Genomic DNA, 18,807 nt, shown 5'->3' on the forward strand with positions numbered 1-18,807 from the left:
CCCAGCCTGCAAGAAAATGTCACACAGTTTATTCTCCTTTATGTACAGATCACCCTAATAAACCCTTTATACATTATGTACATATTCAAACGTTACAGCACCTGCAATATTGCGAAAACCAGAAGTGCTGATTTGTAAAGGGAAAAAATGTTACTCAACCTTTTTTTTTTTTTTTTTTTAAATCTGAGAACTTCACTGTGCAGTGCGAGAACCTTTCTAATGAAGCCAACAGATTAAAGAACCCCAAAAATTAACGTGTAAGCACCGCCAATGACAGCCAAACTATAAAGTCCAAATCTAAACAGGGACTCTCCCTCACTAAACATTTGAATTCCTTTTGACTTTCAGCCAGCAGTCCTCTAGTCCACTAATGTTTTGTGAAAAATAAGGAGAAGAACATGCTGTATTTTGACACAGGAGTGAAAAAGATCCCCCCAGTTTTGAGTCCAATTTGAATTTAAGGATAAATGCATGACCAACAGATGAAGGTCCACAACCATTGGCTTCCACGTGGCCTCAATCTTCTGCAGGCGGAAGCGGCGCCGTTTCAAGCTTCCGAAGCCGCCGACGCCTCAGTTCGGCGGTGTTGGGCTCGCCGTCCTCGTCCTCTGATCCTCCGTCTGTCTTGTCTCTGCTCTCGCTCTCCCAAGCGCTGGAAGTGGAAGCAGTGCAGTCGTCCGTCTGGACTGGAGCTTTGTTCACTTGGTGATAAAGAAACAAACTTAATGGAAATGTACACTTGAGAAGTTTGAAGAGTTGGAAGTTCTTACAGCTGAGGTAGGACGAGGCTTTTTCCTGACTCGGTTCGTCCGTGCTGACGCTAGCAGTGGGGACTGAAGCCAAAGGGTTTGTTCCACTGGCTTCACCTGTGCTGCTGTCAGACCTTGGAGGGCTACAGAAGAAAACATGTTTAACCCCTTGATGCTTGAATTTATATTTAACAAATATGCCGTACTGGCCCGAATATAAGACGGTGTTTTTTGCATTGAAATGACACTGAAAAAGAGGGGGTCGTCTTATATTCGCGGTATAGACATTATACCCATTCATGACGCTAGATGGCGCCAGATATCATTGAAGCGACTTTATTGCGATGTTTTTCTTTATTCAGATTTGTTTCAAGACTACAATAAGTTAGACTTCGCTTTGATGGTTAATGCAGTTATCGAAATTTTGTTGTTTTATCACAATAGATTGGTTTATTTACATTTCAAAAACCAGAAGCCATTCATTTACGAATGTGATGGCACTTTAGTTTACATATTTAAATGTTCAGATATTAAAATTTGAATCAGGCAAAATAACATGCTTTTTCTCTCAAATATATTGTTATAATCATTTGTTTCGGATGTACCGTAATTATCTTCTGTATAAAAATTAATTTGGTGTTCAAAAAGTCTTTTTTCAAACTTGAGTCTTGAAAAAGAGGGGGTCGACTTATAATCAGGGCCGTCTTATATTCGGGCCAATACGGTACATTGAAACACATTGGAGAAATAAGTATATACAGTGAGGACCAGAAGTATTTGCATCCCTTGTGATTTTGCAAGTTCACCCTCTTAGAAAATAGGTAGAGGTCTGAAGTTTCAATCATAGATGCATTTCGACTTATAGCAGTGCTTCTCAATTATTTTCTGTTACGCCCCCCCAAACTCTGCCACCACTGTAAATAGTATACTTTGTCTATAATATTACTATTATAAGTACACCTCTGCCTCACACTGTGTCCTTTTTTTCGATTAGAGAAAATAACAGAGATCAACTTATAAAGTATAACTTTATTAACATTGTTTTGTTTGTAACAGAAAAGACTTAACGCGCATCAATTTGCCTGAATTATAAAAAAAAAAGTCACATTCAAACTGTAAAACACTGAAGGTACATTTTTGACCATTTGATACTAAAAAATAAAATCACTAAATAATAACAAATTCAAATTGATTAGAAACATTAACTCATGAGGACAATATGCCAAAAAACTATCGAAAAAACAAAACTGAATAGGGAAAAAAAAAAAAAAGTGTCTTGGACAGAAGGACAGTTTTTATTTTCGCTGCTCACAGTATCACCTCCAGTTTGCAATGGTGTGGGGTTATTTTGCACTGAGCATGCTAACAGTCTCACTTGTTTACTGATATAACACTGACAAAGCGGGACGATTGTTGGCAATATTCGGCACGTTTTCGCTGAAAAACAACCAAGCGGCTTATCAATTAGATTGGGGTCTAATGTCTTTAAGTGGCGTCTTAATTGATTTGGCTTCCGGCTGTCCGCTATAATCATTTTTAGACACAGTAAACAGTGCTCTTTCCTCATCTACCACTGTATTAAATGTCAAAGCCAAAAGGCAAACGGCCCGAAAAAAGCGCATTCTCGGCAGCCGAGGGAGAACCGTTGGTGAGGGCGGTCGTCGTGACAATCCCAAGCCGAAAATGGCACTAATCTGGTGGACACGTGAGAACCGGAGAATACAGTGGGTCGCTGCGTGAGTCCAGCCGAAAAACGGCTTTTGAAAACGGCGCACAGCTCTTCATGTCTCGCTTCTGTGTGCTCTTGCTTACTTCAAAAATACTGCGCACACTTTGAAAATGAGAGCACCACTGCCACTAGCTGAGTGGATGTGCAAGTACACTTTATTCTAGTACTGCAATAAAAAAAATAAAATAAAAAAAAGCATGTTCCCCGAGGTCACATGCGCCACCCCTGGCATCGCTCTGCGTGGGGCGTGCCCCACTATTTGAGAAGTACTGACTTATAGAGACATAATCTATAATTTTTTTTTTTTGAAATCATTGTATGATTTTTCAGTAATTCATTTGTTACTGGGGTTTATAAGTATTTGTGCCCCTGAGAAAATCATTTCTAATATTTAATGCAGAAACCTTTGTTTGCAATTACAGAGGTCAGATGCTTTCTGAAGTTCTTCACCAGGTTTTCACATATGGAAACAGATTTTGGCCCATTCATCCACACAAATCTTCTCTCGATCTGTCAGGTTTCGGGGCTGTCATTAAACACAAAGTTTCAGCTCCATCTGAAGATTTTCTATTGGATTGAGGTCTGGAGACTGGCTAGGCCACTCCAGAACCTTGATATACTTTTTACGTAGTCACTCCTTGGTCAGCTTGGCTGTGTGCCAAGATAGTCATTGTCATTCTCTGACTGAGGGAAGGAGGTTGTGGCTCAAAATCTGATGATAAGTTTCACCATTCATCCTCTACAGTACAGTCGCCCTGTCCCCTTTGCCGAAAAGCAGCCCCAAAGCACAAAGTTTCCACCTCTAAACTTCACAGTGGGGATGGTGTTCTTGGGATTGTACTTATCCTTCTTTTTCCTCCACACACGACGTTAAAGTTTTGCACCAAAAAGTTCTACTTTGGTCCCATGACTTTCTCCAATGACCCCTCTGCATCATTCAGATGGTCCCTGGCAAACTTCAGACGGGCCTTTACATGTACTGGTTACAACAGGGGAACCTTCTGAGATTTTAAACCATTGCACCGTAGTGTTCTACTGATAGTTGAAACTGTGCATCCAGCACTCTTCAGGTCATTGACCAGCTCCTGCCGTGCAGTTCTAGCCTTTTCTCATCATAAGTGATGCCCCACTAAGAGAAATTTTTACATAGAGCCTCAGACCGAGGTAGATTATCAGTCATGTTTAGCCTTTTCCATTTTCTAACAATTGCTGCAACTGTTGATTTATTCTCACCAAGCTGCTTTCCAATTGCTCCATAGTTTTTTTTCCAGCTTTGTGGAGCTCAACAAATGTCTCTCTTGTCTTGCCCATGGTAGCAGTTGCATTATGACTGACTGTAGGGTACAAGGGTGACAATAATGAGCTCAAACGGGTGGTGGGTAGGTGGTTACTCTGGGGTAACGGTGGAATTTTTTTTTTTAAGGTAGACTGACAACACTTTTAGTGTCATAATTACTGCTGATTCTCAGCGGTACAAATACTTATGAAACCCAGTAAATTACAAATAAATTATTGAAAATCATACAATAGGAGTTCGATTTTTTTTAGATTATGTCTCTATAAGTGGAAATGCATCTATGATTTGAATTTCAGACCTCTACCTATTTTCTAAGTGGGTGAACTTGCAAAACCACAGGGTGTGCATCTGGTCCTCACTGTATATGAAAACCTTTGTCCACAACAACAGAACAAAAGGATGCAATTTGATCTGTTTCAACAGATGAGATGATTGGAAATTTAACAGCGATATTAAAAAGGTCTCCTCACGTGAGCGTGGCAACTGTGCTGAGATAATGGTGGATGTTAAGCATGGCGGCATCCAGCAGGGTGTGGATGTTCTGGAGACACTGCAGCCTGGCTTCCAGACCCCGACGGCCTTCGGCCTCCAGCTCCCTCAGCTCGTCTTCAGACAACTGGGACAGAGAAGGAGGAGGCGGGGGCATTGACGACACTAAAGGAAAGACAGGAAAAGTCAGTTTGCAAAGCAACATGGCGTATATCAGTGATGCAAGGTGCTGATTATCAATATAAGTGAAAATCCTGCTAGATCTTACTGAAGGGAGGAGGAGGTGGCGGCATTGGAAGCCACGGTGCAGTTGGGAAGGGAGGTGGAGGAATGGAGAAGGGGAATCCCGGAATTGTCGAGCCCGGAGTGGCGGCTGTTGCAGTGTCTGCACCAGGTGAAGTGGATTGGCTTGTACCTGATGGAGACATGAGTTTTAGTTTAACAACTCTGAACACTCTTCACTTCAAGGGTAAATACGGCTGGACTTACCGGCCGCTTGCACTGCCTCAGTGTTGCCCTGCGGTACGTTGGTGGCACCAGGAGCAGCCGCGGCCGGGGGAGGCACAGGTGGAAAGGGACCCCAAAAGGGAAACAGGCCTGGTGGGAAGCCAGGTAACATACCGGGTGGCACTAGAAACCAAATGGAAGCTCATGAAAAACCAACAGTAAGTAGTCCCAAATTTGTTTCTAGACTCCACTCACCATTGGCTGGCTGGGCAGCAGGAGCAGGGGCTGCCTGAGCAGGGGGCGGAGCCTGGGCAGGGGTAGGAGTCTGATTGTTGTTTGACGCCCGCAAGACGTCCATGCGGCAGGTGGGACAGGTCTGCTGTCTCTGGAACCAGGAGCGCAAGCAACTGCGTGTGGGGAGAAAGAAGCTTTGAGCTTCTATTTTTCACCCAAAATTTGATTTGTGATTTTTTTTTTCAGGTGATTTTTTTCTCCCTTATACTTTTGGGTCAGGGTTTAAAAGCTTTTAAAGGAAAACTCTAGTTATTATTTAAAATTTTGACTTGAACCCTTTCTTCATAGGGCATGTATTAAAACTCATTGGCTACCATTGACGGTGCCAGATGTCCAATCCATTTTGCCTGGGAGAGGTTGGCAGTGAATGATCGCTGCCAACCCTCCTAGTTTAAATGAATTGGATGCCTATCATTGTCAATTGCAGGCAATGAGTTAATAATATGAAATAAAATTTTAAAAAATCAAACTTTTGAGTGTTTTTGGAGGCCATCATCAGAATATATGTTTTTATTGATTTTAGTTTTTCTTGAAAATTCTTAATTTATAATTTTATTTATTCATTAAAACTGTATAACACTTAATCATAAAAAAAATTATATAACTATGACTTAGAACTGACGTCCATATATCTGGACCCTGGGGTCATGTAGGTCACACTTATATGGCAACATCCAAGTATATGGAAGCCAGGTCTGATGGGGGTGAATATTTGTTTTAATTACTAAAAATATTAAGTTGAGATGAATATTCAACAAATGTAATGTTAAAAAAGTGCAAAACATCTTAATTTCTCACCCCCTATTTGTGCTGTCAGCCCCCTAATACAAAGTAACAGCTACAAAAAAACTTGCACAAATTGTTTTTTAATCATCCGCACTAAAAAAACCCAAATTGATATATTGCCCAGGTCAACTTTGAACGTTTTAAAATTTGTATTAAATTTTACTCTGACAATGCATGTTTTGCATTTCAATGTACTTTGATTGTCTCGTTCAGCTCTAACGTTTATTTGAATTCTACAAAAGGACTCACCTGGAATGGAAAATATGATTGCAAGGTAGTTTCTTTGCCCCAGTGACCATCTCCTCTCGGCAGATGATACAAACATTGTCAGAAGCCTGCAGGTCCTCAGGGGTAGCGTCGGGGTATCTGATGACCAAACAGAAAACCAAAAATGAAACTGAATTTAACTGAATTTGTATTTTGGCTGGTGCTCTTATGAAAGTTAGAGGTAAATATGAAAGCTGTCATGGGCTCTTACACGGGGTTTTTGCACCATTTTAAGTCAACATTAATGCTTTTAAGACCTTAAAAGTATAATTTAAGACCAAACCATGTGAAAAAAAAATCTGATGAAGAAAAAAGCTGATTATATTTCACTGTAAACACAGAGCTGCTGCCACAGACTGCTGGTAGTCTCCCCACACATTAATGTATGACTCAAAGGCTTTGACCCCCATTGTCTCCAATGGAGTTTTTTTTTTTTTTGCAAGACTTCGCAACAAGCACTGTTGTTATTTTCATCAGGGGCCTACCACCTCTGAAATAAACCATCTTCCATCCATTTCCACTTCCCCATCGCTGCGAGAAATCAGGAAATGGCATCATGGTGATAACTCAAGTCGCTGATGTACGCTAAAGTTTCGGGTAACGTACCGAAAACATATATTAATGCCAAACTCTCATATTTAATGCATAGCCATGAATAAAACCAATATACATCATAAGAAGTTTTACGGCAGATTACAGTGATTTCCCTGGTATTAAACGCATTGTCTGTAAATTTAATACAGCAATTTTCCATTAATTATAAGACCTTGATTATCAGAATTTTGAATTGAAGATATTTTAGGACTTTTTAAGACCAAGTGACTTAATGCAAGCGTCACGAGTCATGAGAGTCTGTTATTAAAAAAAGCCATCCATTTTGAAAACAATATTGTCGAGAAATACTCATACTCACAGTGTATTCATGTTGCGAATGGCTCTCCGAGACATTATAGCATCAGTTACAGCTTTCTTAAATTGTCTGAAAAGGCAAAGGAACACACACACATACTGAGTGAAAAGCAGTACAAAGCATCTGTGGTGAAGAAAAAAAAACAACATTATACTGAAGGTGTTGTTTTTTTTTTTAAGTACTTTGGTTACTTTTTTTTTTTTACTTTGTTCAGCTAAAAGAATGTAAGGAATGTGAAGATTTACTTAAAACGAATATGTAAGTGGTTTTACATTGTCAGTCTGTATGGGTTACTGCACCGTTGAGGGTTTGCCCTACATATAGCCAAATCTGAGTAGAGATTTGTGGCTGCTATTACTGGGGTGTTAACACACCTCAGTAGTAGCCCAGCATCAGTCAATGTAAACCTTAACGTTAGCTGTTGCTAGGGTTTTCAACTCCCTAAAAATGCAAATAAGGGATACTTCATTGGTAGAGCCGCCCGGCCTGGTAACCATCACCTTTTGTTTTTTTTATTATTTTTTCTATGTGAAAAGTGATTTTTTTAATTTTTTAATTAAGAGTTATTGTAATATAATAATTTTACTAAAACCTGAATTAGGTGCAAATTTAAGTGATATAAGCACATCGAAAAATTAATTATTGGCAATGTATTTCCATACTTTTTTAAAAGTGCAAGGATAAACTGAGGTGCGTTCAAAGTCCCCTCAGCAATAACAGTTTCGCTAATGATCACTCCAAATATAATGTGAAAATGCAAAAAAAAAATTGACAGAGCACAAAAATACAATACAAATAGTGAACATAAAGTACACAGAGATAACAAGAAAACAAATGATCATCATTTTGAACATGCTTTTTACTGAAGCTTCACTGAAATTTCATATCTCCAATATTCTATGTTGTCTTCCAGTATCATGACAACCCACAGTACCTCGACCAATGAGATGAGCGGGATTGTCATTGTTCTGTCATCTCATTGGTCAGAAAACAGGAGAGGCGGGGGAATGCGTTCCCCTATATATTCTTGAAAAGCACCATACCAGCATTTGTTCATTCTAAAAAAATATAACACCATTTTTGATTTTCATGACAATACAGGACAGAGCGTGTCCCTTATAAGCTTAATCAGGGACCCGTACTTTTGTTTCTGAATACGGGACTATCCCGTATTTCAGTGGGCAGTTGGCAACTTTAGCATCTGCTGGAACACCCCAGCAATAGGGGACGGGGTACTTCCTGTCGTTTTGCTCGGATTACTATATTTTGCCATATTCCTTATTAGAGGTGTGCAAAATTTCCGATTCTTAGATTATTCGCGATTCGGCCGTGGAAGATTCGAGAACGATTCACAAACATCCAAATTCCGATTATTGAAATATGCCAAGTAAAGCGGAAGTACAACACACTCAGCGTGCCGCGCGGTCAATGAGGAACGGAGCGAGAGTAGCTAAACATCATCCCTCTCATTACCCGGCCCCTCGGGTAATGCCAATGTTCAACTCACGGCTCTAGCTCAACTCATGCCACGCGATAAAAAAACACAACAACATACCTGACTGCTGCCGAAAAGCTGCTACAAAGTACATCCACATAATGTTACGGTAGATATCATTTATATAGGACTAGATGCAATATACATTCGGTAGCGTTAGCAGCACACCTACAAAAAGCTAGATGCGGGCGTTAGTAAACGGCCGCCATCTTAAAGCAGTACACTTCCGTGCAAGGCTGTTGTAGCGAACCTTCCAAACAAACCTAATTAACTTTTTATTTAAAATACTCCTAAATCGGTAAAATATTGACTTGAATCTATCTTTAAAATAGTTTTAAAACTTTCACATGTCGAAAGTAGACAAAAGGGAAATTATGGAATAACGGGAGCAATTTTAACAACTTTAACGGTTGATCCACAACATTAAATTAATTGAATGTAGTTTAAAGCTGCTGATACGGAATGGGGACTGGAGTTTTTTATTTACTGTTATTTTTGTATATTTGTTTACTCCTATATGTTAACTTGATACTGAAATAGTAGTTTGGTTTAGCCTGAGAGTATTTTTGAACAATTTTGGAACTAATGTACAAAACATTAAAAAAAAAAAAAAAAAAAAAGGAGGGGGGTGCATCAATAATCGTTTTATAATTGAATCGGAGCCTCTCAATCGTAATCGTAATCGAATCGTTAGGTGCCCAAAGATTCCCAGCTCTATTCCTTATCCAAAAAAATTAAAAAACATAGGGCAAATTTGCAGTCAAATGATTATTTTTCATTTCATTGAAACAAATATATATATTTTTTTTATATCAGTTTGCACAAAGGACTCACTTTAAAACAATCAGAAAAGTAAGACAGTTTAGTTTTAACTTAAACTGAATTGACTAATAGAATCTGTGAAAACATGGGATTGAAACAGTGTAGTCCTAATGGCTAATCTGTTCAGTGTGTTTCAGAATATGGGCCAGTTCAGCATGATATCAAAGATAGCATCACAGACTGATGAATGGGTAGGGCTGTGCCCTTGCTTGAACCAACTGTCGGCCATTACGTTGACACTGCCCATCTCAACAGTCAACTGTTAGAGATTTCTCTGCAATGAAAAGAGTAGGACCTTTGGTCAACAGTACAATGTACAGAACTGTACTGTACAATGTCAGTGAGATGCTTGTGTGTCTTCATTTCTTATATCTTTTTTTTAATTTTTTTTTTTTATTGTGGAGGTGAAGACAGACCTGGGGAACGGCTGCAAGGGGACCATCTGGCAGCATGCCTCAAATTGACTATAAATGGACCATCTATTACCGATTTCCCTTATGAAAGAGCCCTGAATTCTTATTATTATTTTTAATCCAGGAAAATCAAGTGTAGACATGGTGTAAACTTTGCAAATAGAATCTTTGTTATGGTTCTTCTTGGAAAAAGTAAATGTTAAAAAAAAAAAAAAATTCATTTGTCATGATATGAAACAATTTTGCCGCAGCACGCTATTTTTTTCTCACCTCATAGCCAAATACATGGGCCGGATTGCAAACAGGGGGAAAGTGTGAACCTTCATCATAATGGTCATAAAAGCAATGTACAGGAGAACTTTTATGAAACCTGAAATGGCAAAATTCACCATTATTATTTCAACTTAGACACCAATTTCTAAGTACAAAAGAAGCACCCAATTACCAGTGAAGAGCTCAGTATAGAGCATATAGACAGCCTTGTTGTCCCAGGGATTTTCGCTTTGTAAATCGAAAGTGTGCAGGATGTACTTAATGTAAATTGTAAACACCATGGTCAACAGGATCGCATACTGAAAGAAAATATTTTAAGCATACTTAAAAAAAAAAGCAAGCACTTTATATCAACATTTAATCAAGTTCTTCTAAATGGACAAACCTCAAAGCCGAAAACAAGCTGGACGGAGGCTCCTCGGGTGATAATGCTCTGACAGGCGTGGTAAACAAACGTGAAGTCCAAGACTGCCAACAGCCCCATGAGAGCTGGAGAACATAAGAAATGATCACATTTTTAAAATAACCACACAACACCAACAAACCCTAAGAGCAAATGGACACATGCTGCATGAAGTTTTGGGAAAAAAAAAACAACAAACCCACAAATTCAAAATGCATCTCTTGGCTGCCAATGTGTGTACTTACATAACACTCTGAAGTGGAAAAGACAGGATATGTTTGGACTTCGTTCCATCTAGCAGGTTAAACAGAGAGAAAATAAAAAATAAATACAATATTTATAAAGCACTGCCAGTTTTTATATCCAGTTTGCTGTCTTCAATGTACAATAATATATATTTTTTTCCCACTTACAAAGTCCACCCGGTCCTCAGCCAACCAGTGGAAGCACTTAAGGAAGACCAGAAGTGTGAAGAGGGCAACAAAGCGTGGAGAAAAGTCATCCCTGAATACAGTGAAGGCCAGGCACGTCTCGGTCACTGCATACCAGGAACGCTCAATGAGATGCTGATGGGACAGAAAAAAGTTATCAGAAAATAGAAAACCATTAATTCACTGTCGTCAACAATACGGACTTCACAAACGTTTATGCGCACTGTATATTCAAACTTACCTCCATTTCTGCAGCCCTTAGCTGTCCAAAAAACACCTTCCTCATGAATTTTCCCACAAGAAACACCAATACAAAAGCCTGAATGTATAACACCTACAAAGAAATACAAAAAGTGTTAGTTTTTGATAAATTTACCATTCAAGTTTAACAAATAATTGTGCATTTTACTTGAATGCCACCTTACCGCCATGCTGGGGCTGCTCTTGGTGAGATAAACTACAGTTGGGTAAAACTGGTGTTTGAGGAGGTAAGCGTGTGCCACCACAGCACCAGTCAACACCAGACTGGTGCCGGTCACCAAGGCTGCTCGCACCATGTTGGACTGAACTATACAGCGTCTGTAGAGGGAATGGTGATCTTTTCATTTATGCATGTGCATAATGTTAGAGCAACAAAGCCACTCTTGTAACATACAAAATTTTTAATACTTAACACTAGATATCGACCAATTATCAGCGCAGATATTTTGAAATTTCACGTATATCGGTATCAGCCTTTTTTTTTTTTTTTTTTTTTTTTTTTAACCCACCGGCCGATACGAAAAAAAATTAATAACTAGGTTAAATATTTGTTATTCCGATGAATAGTTTGTCCATCAGTGTAAACCCGTTTTCATATATTTTCTGTGAAAACATTTTAGAGCTATTTACCGTAATTTCCCGAATATAACGCGCACTTTTTTTCCCCAAAATCAACTTGTAAACTCATGGTGCGCATTATAAATGGGTACATGGATGGAGACAGAAATATATATGTATTACATATATATATATATATATAAACCGATTTTTTTTCATTGACACGGCCACGTTGTGTTGAAGAAACATATGCGGCGATCCGTTGCCGACCATTACGGTACGTGACGTCACCGTTTTGTTTCGGTAATACTTCACTCTAATCGGCCGAATGATTTCGTCTGTGTTAGATTCTGCTTTTTTCACTCTTCATAAAGCACAGAATTTAGTTTCTTGAACTCATTTGAGTCGACGTTTATTGCAGCTCCGCAATTCGGACCATAACAAATGTAAGGACACACACTTCCTGTGTCCGTCAACTATATCGGTCCCTCGGGAAACTCAAACCCAAATAACAATAGTTCCTTTTGTTACTGTCGTGTTGACAGCTATGAGCTCTCACGGATTTCCGACTTATGTTCTCACTTTCATTTTACCGTATCAATCCATGGAAGAAACATTTATTCATCATGAGGAAACGAGCAAGTTATACAGCAGCCGTTAAAAGAAAAGTCACATCTGTTTTGTTTTCTCCTAGATTCTGGTAAGTTGGAGAAGTTGTCAAATCATATTATTACCGTAAATATTGTCAGTTTACGGTAATGTTTTGAACTACCAATGTGCTATGCTTGTGCTGTGTTTCACCAGTCAGTAAAATGACATCTCTGTATCTGTACACAAGCTCTGTTTTCTTCTAAAATTAGGGTGCGCGTTATAAACGGGTACAATAATTTTCCCTAGATTTTACAAGTAAATTTGGGGTGCGCATTATACACGGGTGCGCCTTATATTCGGGAAATTACGGTATTTAACCTTTTATCCAACTTTATAAGAGATGTTTCTGAGTCTGAGAAATTCAGGCACTTTTGGAGCTATTATTTTCTATTTGTGTGATTCAACAAACATGCTTTAGGCATTTCAATGCAGTGTTTGCTTTATTCAATTTTTTCCGCCAATTTTTACACTTTTAATGCAAATGAATATCGGCTCCAAAATTTGGTTATCTAATTTCTAATAACTAGTCCTGAAAAACCCATATCGATTGATCTCCACCAGAGCTGAAACAAATACTCGAGCAACTCGAGTAACTCGAGTTTAAAAACGGATCCGAGTAATGTTATTCACCTCGAGGAATCGTTTAATTTTGCCAGCTCTACGCATCACGTTTTGCCCGGACTACTTTTAATGCGGGACAACGCGCTGACGTCACGTGCGTAGAGGAAGAAGCAATTAAAAAAAGAAAAAAAAAAAGAAAAAAAAAAAAGAAAAAAAACCTCACTGCAGCCAACAGCCGCTACAAACTACGCCCGCATGATGCTAGTGTGGTAGCAGGTAGTGTCCGATGCGTCTCATAGATATTGCATGCATTTAGGACTAGATGCGAAATGACAGACTCGGCCGCGTCTGGGCAGCGTTAGTAAACAGCCGCCATCTTTATGCAGTACACTTCTCAGCGCTAATAAATATAACATTACTGTCACTCGCTCACGTACACGTTAGCCCTTCGGAGGGCTAGGTTTCTATTGATTATGACCACTGTCGATGCGTGGCTAACGTGTCTTACATACAGGCTTTATTTAATCTGTAAAAACACAGCGCTGTACAGTGATGAGGATGTAAAATTAAAACACAATAAAGCTAACTGTCAGTTTTAGCTCAATAGTCATTGCTGAATAAAACACCAAGTAGCACTGGTCTCTAATGTGCTCCAATACAGCAGGTATCATACATTAATTTTGAACACTGCAAAAACTCAAAATCCTACCAGTACTTACAGTTTAGACTAACTTCAAACTTAACTCGAACTTAAAATTAGCTTGACACAAATGGAAATTTAATTGAAACACGTGGGGAAAAACAAGTAGCTTTCAAGTGATGTGTGTGATCAAGCGTAATTACATTTTTAGGTAAGAAATATATATATATATTTTTTATAAGATCTAGAAGTTTTTTGAGTGAAAGCAGTGATTTTTTTTTTCTAGTCACATCTGAGATGCAATTGTTGGCTGTTTTCAACAATGTACATCAAAAATAAAGACATTGATTGACTGAAAATGGTTCAATATTGGATTAAATGTCTTTTTTCTCATGTATATTTATAATTGCTCATTACCTAAAAAAAAAAAAAAAAATGTTTTATCCAAATACTCGATTAATCGATAGAATTTTCAGTCGATTACTCGATTACTAAAATATTCTATAGCTGCAGCCCTAATATCCACTTAACACATGATGAAGAGACTTTAGAAATGCTTCAAAGAGCCACTACAGCATGTTCTAATACTTGGCCATTACTTCCATATTTTTAAACCCTCCAATTGCCAAGTCCCTTGTGATGTAAACTCTGACCTGCAATGACATGTGGTACTCTATAAGTCATTGTGTTTCAAAGAGTTGTAATACATGATGACAATGTTACACTGCTGGCCGAAAGTATTGGCACCCCTGCAATTCTGTCAGATAATTCTCTCAATTTCTCCCAGAAAATAATTGAAATTACAAATGCTTTGGTAGTAATATCTTCATTTATTTTGCCTGCAATGAAAAAACACAAGAGATTATTATTATTTTTTTTAATCAATATCATTTTACACAAAACTCATCATGCGATGCTTCTCTAATTTGTGTAATTTACAGCACCTGTTACTTACCTGTGGTATATAACAGGTGGTGGCAGTAACTAAATCACACTTGAAGCCAGTTAAAATGGATTAAAGTTGACTCAACCTCTGTCCCGTTTCCTTGTGTGTACCACATTGAGCATGGAGAAAAGAAAGAAGACCAAAGAATCGTCTGAGGACTTGAGAAGCAAAATTGTGAGCAAGCATGGGCAATCTCAAGGCTATAAGTCCATCTCCAAAGACCTGAATGTTCCTGTGTCTACCGTGTGCAGTGTCATCAACAAGTGTAAAGCCCATGGCACTGTGGCTAATCTCCCTAGATGTGGACGGAAAAGAAAAATTGACGAGAGATTTCAACTAAAGATTGTGGAGATGGTGGATAAAGAACCCCGACTAAAATCCACATCAGCTCAAGCCGTTCTGCAGTCCGAGGGTACAACAGTGCCAACCTGTACTATCCGTGGGCGTCTGAATGAAATGAGACTCTATGGTAGGATACCCAGGAAAACCCCACTTCTGACCCGGAGACATAAAAAAAGCCAGGCTGGAGTTTGCCAAAACTTACCTGTGAAAGCCAAAAACGTTTTGGAAAAATGTTCTCTGGTCAGATGAGGCAAAAGTGGAGCTTTTTGGGAAAAGGCATCAACATAGAGTTTACAGGGGGAAAAAACTAGGCCTTCAAAGAAAAAACACGGTCCCCACAGAAAATGGCGGAGGTTCCCTGATGTTTTGGGGTTGCTTTGCTGGCTCTGGCATTGGACTGCTTGACCGTGTGCATGGCATTATGAAGTCTGAAGACTACCAAAAAAATTTGCAGCATAATGTAGGGCCCAGTGTGAGAAAGCTGGGTCTCCCTCAGAGGTCATGGGTCTTCCAGCAGGACAATGACCCAAAACACACTTCAAAAAGCACTAGAAAAAGGTTTGAGAGAAAGCACTGGAGACTTCTAAAGTGGCCAGCAATGAGTCCAGACCTGAATCCCATAGAACACCTGTGGAGAGATCTGAAAATGGCAGTTTGGAGAAGGCACCCTTCAAATCTCAAGAGACCTGGAACAGTTGGCCAAAGAACAATGGTCTAAAATTCCAGCAGAGCATTGTAAGAATCTCAATGATGGATACTGGAAGCGGTTGTTCGCAGTTATTTTGTCTAAAGGTTGTGCTACCAAGTATTAGGGTGAGGGTGCCAGTACTTTTGTCCGCCCATTTTTGGAGTTTTGTGTAAAATGATAATGATTGATTTTTTTTTTTTTTTCATTCTCTTTTGTGTTTATTAATTGCAAGCAAAATAAATGAAGATATTACTACCAAAGCACTTGTAATTGCAATCATTTTCTGGGAGAAATTGAGCATTATCTGACAGAATTGCGGGGGTGCCAATACTTATGGCAAGCAGTGTACATACTCACAGTGTGCATGTAAAAGTAGTGATTGTAAAGCATATTATTCATTCATTCATCATCTAAACCGTTTACCCTTATGAAAGTCGTAAGGGCTAACCCAGCTAACAATGGGCAGGAGGCAGGGAACACCCTGAACTGATTGGTTGCCAGGCATTAACAGGGTACATAGAGACAACCATTCACGCACACTCACACCTACGGACAATTTGGAGTGCATGCATGTTTGTGGGATGAAACCGGTGTACCTGGAGAAAACCCACGCAAGCAAAGGGAGAACATTCAAAGGCTGGAGACGGGATTGAACCAACAATCTCAGAACTGTGAGGCAGACGTGCTAACCACTCTGTCACTCACACCTATGGACAATTTAGAGTGCCTGCATGTGTGTGGGACGAAACCGGTGTACACGAGGAAAACCCACGCAAGCACGGGGAGAACATGCAGAGGCCGGAGCCGGAATTGAACCAACAATCTCAGAACTGTGAGGCAGACTTGCTAACCACTCTGTCACTGTGCCACCTTAGTATATGTTTTATACATATAACTCAATTTTTCGTAGTTACTACATTTGTATAAAATGGAGGCAATGGACTCAAGACAAGTTTGTCAAACATTTAAAAATATTTTCAATTTGCTTGCGTAAGCCTGGGCGATATGACAAAAACTGTTATCACAATAAAAATGTTCTTATCAGCCAATATCCATAATTATCACAATCATTTTTGTCTTTCAAATTGGAAGTCTGATTTTTGCCACTTAGTGTAAGTTGACAAACCCAGATGCTGCTTTATAAGACCAATCTTTAATGTCAGAAAGATGCATGCAAGGTGACAAACTGCTACACAGCAGTTCACAAATATGAGAAACATTGCGCAAAATTAAAAGTTAACAAAATGCAGAACACTGCGCATAAAGTAATCAAAATGCACAACATTGCACAACATCTGCAGTAGACATGCAATCCCAAAAATGTAATACCCACAAATAGACTAATTTTAAATTAACATTCGGCAACATGTTAAAGCCTTTTGTGCATGAAGTCTTAAGGTGTCTGACAATGTCAACTAAATAGATAAAATATTCAGCTTCCAAAATGTGACAAACAAAAAAAAAGACAGCCCTTGCTCTAATGGTTTCCTTTATTGGCAAGGAAATTGTGATCGGTGCACCCCCATTTGCTCTGTATTGGTTCCTTTTAGTGTACAGTCCCTGACAAGTCTTGTCGCTTATCCATTATGTAGAAACAAGTTGCGAAAAACCTGACTTTTTTTATTCAATTGGTTTCAGAAATGGCTCATATGAACGCTAAGACCCTCCCAAATGATGTTGAATGGGAGGCATGCGAGACTGCTTTCTTTAATGTTCCTGATGACTTCATCAATAAATTGTATGAATCCTTGCCGAAGCCCATGGAAGTCATACAATATATCAAATTTGGATCTCACAGCAACATTTCTTAATTCGCTAATGTTATGTAACATATTTTTGTATTTGAAGTACATTTTTTGTTAAATTTTCACAATACTTTCTGTAGGCGACAAAACTTTTGTCTTGCCAAAATTTGCCCTTTATGTCTTCATAAAATGATTTTTTTTTTTTTTCAGTTAAACAAGACTGCTTTCTTTAATGTTCCTGATGACTTCATCAATAAATTGTATGAATCCTTGCCGAAGCCCATGGAAGTCATACAATATATCAAATTTGGATCTCACAGCACCACTTCTTAATTCGCTAATGTTATGTAACATATTTTTGTATTTGAAGTACATTTTTTGTTAAATTTTCACAATACTTTCTGTAGGCGACAAAACTTTTGTCTTGCCAAAATTTGCCCTTTATGTCTTCATAAAATGATTTTTTTTTTTTTTTTCTTCAGTTAAACAAATATATTTTTGTACATTCAACATCATTTGGGAGGGTCGTAGCTTTCATATGAGCCATTTCTGAAACCAATTGAATAATTTAAAGTCAGGTTATTAGCAATTGTTTCTACAAAATGGATAAGCGACCAGACTTTTGTCAGGGACTGTATTTGAACAATGTGTTGTGTTTGTTAATTCTTGACAGTTGCGAATGATGTAATATTCCCTTTCACTAGTTAAACTCATTATATCTCATTATTCAAAAATACAAAAATAACAATGCACAGAAACCCATGTACAAGCCAAGCATATAGTTGCAAGGATCGGTATGATGACCTAAAGCTGCCGTCAGAGAATCACACTATTTGTGGTTTGGCAACGTATCTGGAATGCATAAATATGACCTAAATTGCAGGTAATTAAAAGGTTAGCTAATGTTGGCTAACCTCAGCTAGCTTAGCTGGTAGCATTCCAGCTGTCAACGCGTTTCTGAACTCACCAAAGCGATGTAAACGGAAGGCTTGCTCCTTGCTGGAAGAAGAGTTTCTTCGTTTTCTAAAATATACTCAGCCACCGTATTCACTTCATTTCGAGAACGAGAAGCAACCTCCCAATGATATCTGTAATTTCTCACTCGTCTCTTTCGGGCTACGTGTTTATCTTTGGCTTGCTGTCTGGCAGCCACATCACATCCGGTTTTACGGTAACAAAACGCAACAGATAAAATAATATATTTAGCTTTTTTTTTTTTTTAACCCCACTTACAATTATACAACAGTTGTCTTCTGCGCGCTTTTAAAACCAGTATTAACTGCGAGACAAACGTGTGTTCGAGTTGAAAAGGTTGGACGGGTGCCCCCGCGGTTGAAAATGTTAACACGTCAATGACGTTTTAGGAGTATTACGGTACTACTCAACGTGGACCAATAAGAAAGTTGTCTGTCTGCTTTTAGTGTTACGTCACTTTCAACCAACAAATTGGATGTTTTCTTTTTCAAATACAGGTTTTGCCTCAAATGTATTCTGGATTTTGGACTTGAACGAATGTGAACAAATTTAGCTATTATCTCTAAGAATAGGAACGCAGCTCGCTATCCCATTTAGAGATGCAGTGACATTTCACCAAATGGTTACTCCATCTG

At 38.7% G+C, this 18,807-nt stretch overlaps 1 protein-coding gene across 1 annotated transcript; it reads right to left on the reverse strand.

Annotated features, from left to right (window-relative positions):
* Nucleotides 1-13: 13 nt before the first annotated feature.
* syvn1 (synovial apoptosis inhibitor 1, synoviolin) lies at nt 14-18,596 on the reverse strand. Its single transcript, XM_057849810.1, has 16 exons — nt 18,165-18,596; nt 11,231-11,384; nt 11,047-11,139; nt 10,788-10,940; nt 10,620-10,668; nt 10,357-10,460; nt 10,144-10,270; nt 9,969-10,068; nt 6,972-7,037; nt 6,041-6,157; nt 4,967-5,118; nt 4,754-4,894; nt 4,533-4,679; nt 4,246-4,429; nt 771-892; nt 14-701 (listed from the first exon to the last, which is right to left on the reverse strand). Exons 2-16 carry the CDS (start codon nt 11,360-11,362, stop codon nt 517-519), a joined length of 1,872 nt encoding a protein of 623 aa, XP_057705793.1. The 5' UTR covers nt 11,363-11,384; nt 18,165-18,596; the 3' UTR covers nt 14-516.
* Between the last annotated feature and the right edge of the window lie 211 nt (nt 18,597-18,807).

This window comes from Corythoichthys intestinalis, chromosome 11, assembly GCF_030265065.1.
Source record: "Corythoichthys intestinalis isolate RoL2023-P3 chromosome 11, ASM3026506v1, whole genome shotgun sequence".
Classification (NCBI taxonomy): Eukaryota; Metazoa; Chordata; class Actinopteri; order Syngnathiformes; family Syngnathidae; genus Corythoichthys; species Corythoichthys intestinalis.